This window comes from Pteropus vampyrus, unplaced genomic scaffold (genome assembly GCF_000151845.1).
Source record: "Pteropus vampyrus isolate Shadow unplaced genomic scaffold, Pvam_2.0 Scaffold501, whole genome shotgun sequence".
Taxonomy (NCBI): Eukaryota; Metazoa; Chordata; class Mammalia; order Chiroptera; family Pteropodidae; genus Pteropus; species Pteropus vampyrus.
The window spans coordinates 195,076-206,181 of record NW_011889282.1 but is presented as its reverse complement, the minus strand read 5'-3'; the positions used below and the strand labels follow the sequence as shown (position 1 = coordinate 206,181).

The 11,106-nt window shown below is 60.4% G+C and overlaps 1 protein-coding gene and 1 long non-coding RNA gene across 2 annotated transcripts in view; both read left to right on the top strand.

Annotated features, from left to right (window-relative positions):
- CTTN (cortactin) overlaps positions 1 to 11,106 on the top strand; it is a 34,649-nt gene that overhangs the window by 16,576 nt on the left and 6,967 nt on the right. Inside the window, exons 8-14 of the mRNA XM_023524846.1 lie at positions 678 to 788; positions 1,305 to 1,415; positions 3,475 to 3,530; positions 4,255 to 4,324; positions 6,063 to 6,211; positions 8,826 to 8,921; positions 10,298 to 10,469. Of these exons, the coding sequence (XP_023380614.1) occupies positions 678 to 788; positions 1,305 to 1,415; positions 3,475 to 3,530; positions 4,255 to 4,324; positions 6,063 to 6,211; positions 8,826 to 8,921; positions 10,298 to 10,469 (765 nt within the window). The remainder of the gene's footprint in view (positions 1 to 677; positions 789 to 1,304; positions 1,416 to 3,474; positions 3,531 to 4,254; positions 4,325 to 6,062; positions 6,212 to 8,825; positions 8,922 to 10,297; positions 10,470 to 11,106) is intronic.
- On the top strand, positions 4,332 to 5,854 carry LOC111732863. The gene is made up of 2 exons (XR_002777745.1): positions 4,332 to 5,445; positions 5,530 to 5,854. It is a non-coding gene; the product is annotated as an uncharacterized LOC111732863 (long non-coding RNA).

Here is an 11,106-nt window from a genome sequence, read left to right as displayed (position 1 = left end):
CTGGGCCCGCCTCTGTATGGCCCCTTCCTTGTCACGCAGTTTGCAGCCACCACCTGCGGCCCGATGACTCAGGCTCGGCTGCTTTCTCTCTGCTGGTCTCGTTACCGGGCCCTGCGTGCCCGTGCCCAGCACACGCACCACGCTGCCCAGGCTTTCTCCTTGTGACCCCCGGAAGAGCCAGCGCTGCCTCGGGGAGTCGGGGGCACCAGCGAGCGTGGGGCACCCTCAGGCCCCTCCCAGGCCCTCGCGTCCTAGTCGGCGGACGCGTCCAGGCGGGGTCCGGCTTCGCCGCACCAGGAGCTGCTGGTATTCCTGGAGATGCCGCACGTCGAGCCTGTTTCCTGGGGGACACCCCGGCACTCCGCTGCTCACTGCGGCCGGGGAAGTACGGGGGCCTGTGGGGCCTGCTGCCACGCGTCCTGCCCGCACAGGCTCGTGGTAAACCGACTTCATGCCGTCTGAGGAGCAAAGGGCACCTGTCATTAATTTGCTAGTGACTGTTTCTCACGTTTCTGTTATGCACGTGGATGGCACCTTAAAACGCTTTGCCTGTTACTCAGCAGGCTCACAGCAGGCCTAGGGGGTTTTGCTTTGCTCGGTTCGCTTTAGCCGCCCAGAGCCCCGCAGACTGACTGACTCCGTGGCCGGTGCGTAAACAGTGCTTCTCTCGTTTTCAGATTACTCCAAAGGTTTCGGTGGCAAGTATGGCATCGACAAGGACAAGGTGGACAAAAGCGCTGTCGGCTTTGAATATCAAGGCAAAACGGAGAAGCACGAGTCCCAGAAAGGTGGTTTCGGTTTTCTCTTCGCCTGCGGGCGCTGCTAACGGGATAGGTGCTCGCGGGAGTGGAAACCAGACCGTAGCCTGCCACCCAGCGTGGTGTCTCCGCGGTTAAACGCACAGCTGTAAGACAGCTAAACACCGCTGTTCAATGAGGAAGCATCTTCACACCTTCTGGGGCCTTCGCACCCCAGGAGTGTCACTTCTGACAGCCGTGCGTGGCATGTCTGTTTGTAAATGGTGGCACTGTGGTGGCTCATTAGTGCTGATTTTAAGCTGCGGGCCTTGGAGCTTTTGATGTGGGATGCTGTCTGTGTTGATTCACGATACTGAGATCATAGGTTAGGTTTCTCTCCAAACGTCCTATATAAGGTCCTCTTAATATGACCCAAAGTTTTACCAAAGGTCTGGGAGAGAAAGGTCGGGTTTGGCCAGTCGCTTGTGTTCACTGCATTGGAAACGTGCTTTCTGCCTGTCACCCAAGCTGCCCATTAATTCCGGATTGTGGCCTTCGTTCGTGCAGACTACGTGAAAGGGTTTGGAGGGAAATTCGGTGTGCAGACAGACAGACAAGACAAGTGTGCTCTGGGCTGGGATCACCAGGAGAAGCTGCAGCTGCATGAGTCCCAGAAAGGTGCGGCCCCTCCCGTCCGGTCCCCTCCCGTCCCCTCCCGTCCCCTCTGGTCCCGTCCCATCCCCAGGGGCGTTTCCGGGGGGCCGGGTCTCGTGCCCGGGTCCCTTAACTTGCCACTCTCTCGCTGTGCTTGTGTGGCAGCAGCGTCGTCTTGTCTTCGTTGTTTGGGGTTGTCCTCAGGGCAGCCTGTCCTGCTTACGAAGCCGCCATTGCTGGCGGCATTTCTGGGAGAACTGTTTTCCGCCCTCACGGTGCAGCCCCAGGGGTGACGGTGTCCCTACCCCAGGGACTCTCGTGGATAATGTGCCCACCGAGAGGGTGCCCTGGCCCCAGGCAGAGCAGCGTGCGGGAGGGGAGGCCTCTAGTGTGCCGCAGACGCACGCCACCCGCAGCCGGCAGCCGGGGGTGGGACTGACCGCTGCGGTGGAAGGCCGTGTGTGACTGTCTCTCTTCACGTGCACAGAGATGTGCTGTCTCGTCTGCAGCCCGGGTAGGACCCGAGACAGACCTCGGAGCATGGACTGGCTTTGCTGAGTTATTTCAGTACAGTTCCCAGCTAACCTGTTTTCAGATCTGGACTGAAGTGTCTGGATTTTAAGTGTGTTCTCTAACCTTCCGCGCGCACCCTTGACTGCCTGTGACGCCGGCAGCTGGCTCCGTAGCCCCGAGCCGGGGAGCGCGCCCGCCGCCTCTGAAGCACGTGCCTGACTCCTTCCTGCACGTGCTCGTTCTGGTCTAACCGACCTGCGTTTCCTCCTGGTGTCTTGTCCACTGTCGCTTGTGGATTTTCAGATTGTGAGGCTGGTTTCGGAGGCAGATTTGGTGTTCAGTCCGAGAGGCAGGACGCCTGCGCTGTGGGGTTTGATCACGAGGAGGGACCGGCCAAGCACCAGTCTCAGCAAGGCACAGGTGCTCACCAGTCCTCCCCCAGCAGCCACTTCTAGCACAGACTTCAGGGCTCAGCCTTCCAAGTCACCCGGGACAGCCAAGTCGGGACACTTGGCGTTTTGGACCCAGCTTGTTGGTGGAGCGATACTAACTCGCACCCCCTCTTCCCCCGTTCATTTTTCCCCTCATAAGCTTTGGGATTTGTGTTGGGTGAAACGTGGTTGTAGTTGGCAGGTGATGTCACTCGAGACCCCTACTGCGGCCAGTTTCTGGAATGGGGCGTCTGGTCTCCCAGCAGCCTTTGCAGGAGGTCTTGCTATTGACCGTGACTTCCGTGAGGAACAGACTAAGCCGCTTTACTGCCTCCGAGGTGGGAGACGTGTTGGGTTCAGTCAGACCGCTGGCCTTCAGCCCCAGGCGTGGCAGTGAGGGGCACATACGGTGTCTGTCTCATTCGCGGTGGTGTGTTTTGGCTCGGGGTGGGAGCTGCTTTTGTTAATCATTTTTTTTTTTGATGACGTCATCTATGCATAACTTCACATAGAGCCGAGCGGTGTGTCCATAAAGCTAAAAAGAGACAGGAAATCTTCAGGGTTACATGTCGGTTGTCTCACAGGTAAACGCGTTTTTCCTTAGAGCAGTTGTTTAACTACTGTCAAAATTCGGACTTGGGTGTTAGAACCCGACACGCGAGTGAAAGACGAGTGGCGTCTTGTCCCCCCGTACTGCGTGACAGTGTGACCGTTAGCTAGATCTGTGTCGCTGTGATATGAGTGTTTGGCTGGCAGAATTTCCCCAAGGAATTTTTTTTTTCTTTTAAAAAGCAAGAGAAACGTAGCAGTTGAGCCTCTCAGTAGCGCTCTGCACGGCAGGGCCGCGGGGGCCGGGGGAGCCCGTGCTGTGAGTGGCGCTCTGCGGGGCTCTGCGTCCCCTCGGTTCACCGCTGTCCCTTGGGAGGACGTGGGAAGCATGCGCGCGCCCCTCTGCCCGCCCTGCCTGAACTCGGTGGGAGCAGAACCCGCCTTGCAAGGAAGGGCTCGTCGCTTGGGGCTTCTCGTTTCTTTTGCTCGGGGCGTGTTTTCCGGGCGTCTCGGGCCCTTTGGCCTGCGTCCCTGTGGGCACCGCGCCCGTCCTCGCCCTGAGGTACGTGCTGTGTCCTGCTGCATTTCAGACTACGCCAAAGGCTTCGGCGGGAAGTACGGCGTGCAGAAGGACCGCATGGACAAGGTGAGCGCGTCGCGCCCTGGGGCTCGCATCTCCCCCCTCCCCGGTCGGTCCGGGAAGTCGCAGAGCTCTTGGTGTCACTGTGCGGTCCCGTGGGTGGCCTCAGATGGACGGACATTTGAGTCAGATGTGTGTCCTTCTCCCCGTGGCAGTGAGGCAGCTCACATGTGTGCCAGGCTTCTTCTGGTATGTCACGGGTCCCCTGTCCTGTCCCCCTACAGCCGTGCCGTGAGGCTGATACTGTCCGTGTCCCATTTTAGCGCTGCCTCGTTAACCCTGAGAGCCACACGTCCCCTCTGCCTCTCTGTCACCCGCCCCCCCTCCCCAGCCCCATGTCATACAGCAGGGAAGCCTGGGCCTTAGGTGCAGGAGCTGCCTGGGTCTCGGTGTTGTCCATTCTGTGGGTTTGGACAGCGGTACAGTGACAAGTATGCCATGTAGTGTCCTGCAGATCAGCCTCACGGCCCTAGAAATCCTATCTCCGCCTATCTGCCCCCATCTGTGGATAGTTTATTCTGATCCCGACACGTGTGACCACGAGCACATGTGCGTCCTAAGCTGGTCGTGCCTCAGTTAATTTGGAAAACGGAAGAGGAATGAGACCTCTGGGCTCCCTGGTCGGTCCTTTCGGGGGACGGGCGGGCCTCAGTGTGCGCGTAGGGAGATGCCATCACAGGGCACGGAAGAGAAGGCCGCTCTCCCGACCGGGCCTCTCCTGTCTTGGTAGAACGCTGCCACCTTTGAGGATGTCGCCAAGGTGTCCTCCACGTATCAGAAGACGATCCCGGTCGAAGCAGGTACGTCCCAGCAGACACAGAGGCGTGGAGTCGCTGGGGGGTGGGGGTGGGGGTCCCCACGCACCGCGGAGCCCCCAGGAAAACGCTGGAGCAGAGGGGTAGTGGGCAGAGTGTGTTCTCGGGAAAGAGTTAGCCACTCTTTCGAAGGACGGTTCCGCAGGAGTTCAGGGCGCCTTTTGGGGGTCTGTTTTGGGGGTGCTCCCCAGTGCAGAGCTGGGTTAAGGGCACGTCCACCGGCACCAGATCCTAGGAGTGTCCTGTGTCCTGCGGCCCTGTTGGCCCAGGTGAGCCCAATGGCAAGGCCAAGGTCTGAGGAACGTGTTCTGACGCCTGCGCCGGAGCCAGCGCACGTGCGCCTTTTCCCAGTGACGGCTGGCGGGGCAGCTCACAGTCCCTCCTTGCAGGTGGCCGCTGCGTGTACAGGCAGCCTGCAGTCCAGGGGTCTGCAGAGCACATCGTTCCATTCCGGGGGCCCCGCCCCAAAGAGCACAGTTTCGTTGGGGAAAACGTATATGGGATAGAAAGTGGCAAATTGAAACTACGAAGCAGAGTCACCTTTTGTTTGCTGGAGGTGTGGACAGGGGTGGGGGGCAGCGGTTCTGACTCCCTGGTCTCAGGACACTTCATGCCTGAGAGTCATCAAGGACCCCCAAGAACTCCCGTTGGGGTGGTTTATGTTATGTCCGATCTTTACTAGGTTAGAATTTAAACAGGCTTTAAAGCGATACTAATTCATTTGAAAATGATAAAACCATCACGTGTTAATCATATGTTTTAAGAAAACAACTTTTCAAAACAAAAAAGTGCAGGAGGGCGGCATCATTTTGCATTTCTGTAAATCTCAATGCGAGACAGTTGCATTGTTGGAGCTGCTTCTGCAGTCAGTCTCTTGTGACAAATCAGGTTGTTTAGGAAGAAAATCTGGCCTCGCCCAGATCCGCAGTTGGCGCAGAGAGGAGTGTTCTCACGGCCATCGGCGTCGATGCCCGCAGCTGGTGCCCTAGTGGTTTTCTGGTCAGGCTCCCTGCAGAGCACGGTTCGCACACGCACTGGGCATCCGGGACATCCTGGATCCCTGAGTTACGCCGATGCCCCGGATGTGGAACTTCATTTCTTTATACGTTACCCAGATAACGGCGTGCGTTAATATTGTCGTCGGTCTCATCACAGAGTCTTTAAGTAAAATTGGGAAATTATGCTCGTAGTGCTTGACCCGAGTTTTCCCACGTTCTCTTTGGACCTGAAAGCCACGTCGCCCCACTGACGCTGCGGTTCTTCTGTCCGTCCGGGAGAGGACGCTTGCCACTGACCCAGACGTGCATAAGTCAGGGCGTTCGGCGTGCAGCTCGGCCGGTCAGGCAGGTTCTTCCTCGAGACGATGCCGGCCTTGCATTCAGCACACTGAACGTGAAGAGATGCATATGCAGGGGCTGAAGTTTTCTAGAAATCAGTGCTTTCTGCCGTTCTATCAAAAGAATCCCTACAGAAAATTGTTTTGTTTTGTTTTTTTGCCTCCTGAGTGTGTGGCGGTAAAGAATAGTGATGTTTGGAATGTAGAAAACACCAGATACGAGGCTTGTGACATTCGTCGGTCCTGCTGGCGGCAGCAGACAGAAGGGCACGAGCTGGCTCGTGGGGGTGGGCCCAGCCGGGCGGGCTCCCTGGTCACCCGGTGTGGGGCTGCGGTCCGGGCAGGCGGTGGTGTCTGATGTCGGACGTGAACCTCTCCTACCCCCAGTCAACAGCAAAACCAGCAACATCAGAGCGAACTTCGAGAACCTCGCTAAGGAGAAGGAACAGGAAGATCGGCGGAGGGCGGAGGCGGAGAGGGCGCAGAGGATGGCGAGGGAGAGGCGGGAGCAGGAGGAGGCCCGGAGACAGCTGGAGGTGAGCGCGGGCCGCCCGCCGCCCCCCGCGGATGCGCGCCCCGGGCGTCGGGGTCGGCTCCCTGCTCCCCAGGTCTGGAAGGTTCTTGGTGGAAAACACATAGGACTCAGGGTCAAGGCCATGCTCTTAGGACTAACTTTAGCCACACGTATGGTCTCCTGACCGCCAGATGCAAGGCAGTTGACCTTGCTGTTCAGTGCTGGTGACTTTGAGCCTCTGTGCCGCCATCACCGACCTGTCAGATTCTCTGTTGCCCTCCTCCCCGCGCCGAGCTCCAGATGTTTCCCCAGCGGTCTGCGCTCCCGCCACCCCTCAGCCGTGCTCTTCCTGGGGGGAGGTGGGGTACGGGGCGGGGGGCCCGTGGAGCGATCGGCTTTCCTCTGCAGCCTCTGCTGTCGCCCGGGCCTGCTGCTCTTCTATGGGACGCTACTGTTTTCCCACTGGAGAAGCGAGGGACGGGCTGTGGGGCGTGGGCGGGGACTCGCCCTCCTAATGCTCCGGGTGGGCTGTGTATGTGATGGACGGTCTGTTTCTCTCAATTGCTGACTGGGCACCTGGGCACCTGGGCACATCCTCTGTCCTCTGTGAAACGGAGCGGAGTCTGAAGCATCGCTTATGCTGTTCGTAAGCTGCAGAGCTTTACTCAACTCAGTGCACGTTTCCTTGCCAAAATCAGGGCGGGGGCCCTGAGAGCCCCATCGAGGGGACAGGGTGGCTGAGCAAATGATATGCCACGGGCAGAAGCGAATTTCCTGAGCCCCAGTACACAGTCATGCGCTGCTTAGTGACAGGATGCATTCTGAGAAATATGTCGGTGGGCGGCTTTGGCCTTGTGCAGACATCTCAGAGGGCAGGTACATGCACCTGGATGGAGCGCACACCTGGGCTGCGTGGCACACCTGAGCGGTAGGTATGTGCACCACTGGCATACATCTGATCCAGCATTGGCCGAACGGTTGTTGTGCGGCTCAGGACTATATGTTTTGTCACGTGCTCTGACGTAGGAATAATGAATTTATATAATTACCACGTTTCAGATTGCTAGAAACATTTGAAGGTCTCTCTCCTTTACGGTTTTTGCTGAGATGCCTGTTAGTTTTCTGTTCAGCACGCACACAAGCCCGCGGTGAGGCGTCTTTTCCCGCTCTTTGGTCTTTCGGAATAGTTAATGCCTTCCCCCTTGTACGCCTCCGGCTTTTAGCTCCGGCCCCCGAGCCCTGTCAGCATCCAAACGTTGCCCAATGATTGGGCTGCGTGAGAAGGAAAAGGCTCGGGCACCCCGACCTAGCTTCCTTTTGTGGTTCCCGTGCTGTCCCTTCCTCTGTGTCGTCCGTCTGTGTCCAGCCCCTGCCACCCCTTGCCTCGGCCTCTCTACACTGAGTGATCCTCGGCCGGCACAGCACCGCTCACAATAGAGCACGCGTCCAGAAGTGGGAGCCCGGCACGGGCCCCCAGAAGCTTGGCTGTCCCCTCCTGGTGGCCTGCCACTGAGGAGTCCCTCTGTACCCAGCCGGATGCGAGAGGGGCTGTCACAGAGCAGCAGGCTTCCTGGGTGCCCAGTCCAGGCGCAGCCCCTTTAAGAGAACATCCCTCCCCACGGTGTCCAGCCCACGCCGGTTCCGGGCGCGCGTGAACTTGGGACTGTCAGGGTGGTGCAGGACAGGCAGAGAGCCACACGGGTGCACAGCCGTGCTTAGGGCTCAGGAGCTGGACGGTTTTCTTTGCCAGGTTCCCATGGTCCCCGTTAGAGAGGCAGCCTGGCCGGGGGGAGGGTGCGTCCCGGCTCTGCAGCCCGGTGCCTGTCCACTTACCACTGGGGAACCTCGCTTTGCTCAGCTGTCACGTGGGGAAAAACCCACCCTTCCAGGCCATCGCCCCGGTTCCTATGACTGCTGCATCAAATGACCACAGTTTAGTGGCTTAGAACAGCATGGCTTCGTTATCCTACGGTTCTGACAGGTGACAGGTGCCCGCTAGGGCCTCCAGGGGAGAACCTGTTCCCGGGCCCTTTCCAGCCTCAGAGGGGCCCCCAGTCTGCTCGTGGCCCCTTCCAGCCCCTGCTTTAGTCGGCTCATCTAATCTGAACTTCCTCATGTTTGCAGTCCCTTTACCGTGGAGGTCACAGTCACAAGATACGGGATCGGGACAGCTACTTCTTTGACGATGTTGCTCTCTCCATCACAGTCCGCCCTCTGGCCCCCAAAGGTCCATGCTCGCCTAGGTGCAAAATACGTGCACCCCATTTTAGGGTCCCCAAAAATCTCTATTACAGCAGCAGCTCAGATCTAGATCTCATCGCCTCTGTCACTGAGTCTGGATGAGACGGGGCCACCCTCGGGGGTGGTGCTGTCGCCTTCCTGACCCTGCAGCTGCGTGGGCCTGTGGCACGTGTGGGGGCGGCCGGGGGACTGGGCCGCCGAGGGCTGTGTGTGGAGGACGCTTGACGGACCGCGACCTTCACCGCACGGCGAACTTGCTCCCCTGGTGCTTGACCTCGGTGCTGGCGCTTTCTCTCCCGTCCGCCTGAGGGTGCTTCAGGCCTGGCTGCCGCCCTCCAGCGCGCGGTTGGGAACCCAGGTGGCCTGGCTGCGTTCCGATGGCGGCTCGTTCTCAGTTACAGGAGCAAGCCAGAGCCCAGAAGCACACCCCGCCGGCGTCCCCCACCCCGCAGCCGGCCCAGGACAGGCCGCCTTCCAGCCCCGTCTACGAGGTGGGTGTCGCCGTTCAGTGTGCACGAGTCTCCGACTCTCCAGGGACACCCTCGCCAGCTCGGTGCCCCCTGTGGACAGAGGGGGCTCCCCCTGCCGCTCTGTTTGGCGCCTGTCGAGAGGGCGGCCCGGGGAGGCGCCCTCAGTGCTGGGGGACACAGCGCACGTCAAGCGTCTTGGCCTCCACGGCCCCTGGCTGGGCTTCCTGCTCGAGGGGCCCCTTCCTCACCCAGCCTGCTGTCCCCCACTGCGGCCTCCTGACGCCGCACGTCAGACGCGTTCTGGGCTGCATCTCGCTGATTGTCTTGCTGTGACCAGACTGCACACCCTCCTAGAACCCGCCCCTTGGCTCCAGCTGTCACTCACTCTCCGTGACACCGTACTGCACTGGCCCCGCTCAGCTCTCTCCCGTCCCTCAGCCCCTGTGGGACACTGCGTTGTCTCGAGGCTGCCCTTGGCCTTTCTCCTCACTCCCATCATCATTGCGTTGTGACCAGCCGTCTGCGCCCCAAGACCTGCCCACTCAGATCCCCACCTGCTCCTGATGGGAGCTGCCCGCCCCGCCCCCCTCACTCCGCCTCAGCGTCTGGGGTCTCCCGCACGGGCTGCGCATCTGCCAGCACCGTCCACGCCCACGCCCACTCAGGACCCAGATCTCGTCCCCTCTCTGTCCCCGGAGTCACTATCCTGGGTCACACACCTGTCTTCTTTCACCTGGAAGCCATCACTCACAGATCACTGAGTCACAAGGGACAGACACTGACTCCGCCCACCTGAGGTGTAAAGAGGCCGAGGATCCGCAGAGACTGGGGCGGGGCAGTGGGCCTGGGCCTCGGGGCGGCCCCCGGTCACCTCCCCACCAGGGCCTGCCCTTGAGCTGCTGTGTCCCTCCAGACACCTGGCCTCGTAGCGCATAATCCAATGGAAAGGGGGCCCGAGCTATTCCCTTGTCATGTCTCACAGTTGGGCCAGTCACTGCAAAGTCACTGCGAAGTCCGAGATGACGTGCTGTCCCCGGTGGTGGTGGGGGGTGGGGGGGTCCTGTGATTGGCAGCCCGGCAGACCACGGGGTGCAGAGCGGGCGGAGGTGCTGTGCCAGAAGGTAGGACAGGGTGGTGCGGGGAGCCCGGCACATACCCCACACCGTGACCCAGCCCCGAGTCCTCCAGTCCGCTCCCTCGGCATCCGGGGAGACTTGTCCGGAGGAGACGGGGCCCGTGGCCTTGCAGTCCAGCCGTGAGCGTGCCGCGCGCCCCACAGGTCAGCAGGTGGTGCTCTTGTCCCAGGGCTGTTTCCTCAGCCCCAGCTGGGCCTGGAAGGTGGTTCGTGTCAGTGACCCGGTGCGGGCCGTGTGAAACGTCTCGCTGCCTCTTCCCAGGACGCGGCCTCGTTCAAAGCCGAGCCGAGCTGCAGAGCCCCCACAAGCCAGCCCGAGCCTGTGTACAGCAGGGAGGCCGCCGACTACCGCGAGGCTGGCGGTCAGCAGGGCCTGGCCTACGCCCCTGAGGCTGTCTACGAAACCACGGAGGCCCCGGGCCACTACCAGGGAGGTAAGCGGATCTCCTGCGTCGCTCCTGGACTGCGCGCCCATAAATTTCACTGTCTCTGTTCCTCCGAAAATTGCCTCCTGTTCCTGTTGACTGGCCTGTCCCCCTCGTGGGTGCCCGCAAGGTCTTCGTCTCCTGCCAGGACAGGTTCTGGACACCAGGGGCCTTGGCACGGCCTCCTGTAGGGTTCCAGGAGGCTCCCTGCTTGTTCTGGGGTCGCTGGGCAGGGGCTGGGAAGGGAGCGGCTCGTGCTGTTCTCTGAAGCGGAGCCTCAGGGCGTCTCCAGTGTGGGGAGCCCAGCTCCAGGAGACCAGGCGCGTGGGTCTGCAAAGATGGTTTTGGACCCCGAGGTCCGAGAGCTGGTTGGTGGGGCGGGCGCTCCCGGCCTCTCGCCGACGGAGATGCGGGTCCCTTCCACACACCCGGCAGGCCGAGCGCGGGCGCCTCTCTCGGGGTGGCGGGGATGCTGGCGTCTGCAGAGCTCACGCCTTCTCCCGGCCTTGGCGTGAGGCGTGCGGTCAGCTGTCTCCACTCGCCATTCACTTACCACGAGACAACCCTAAAAGTGCTAAGTATTTAAGCTTTAAAAATGTTACTCTGAGCGGTCACCGTACCGGTCAGGATAACCGTAGTTGCTGGG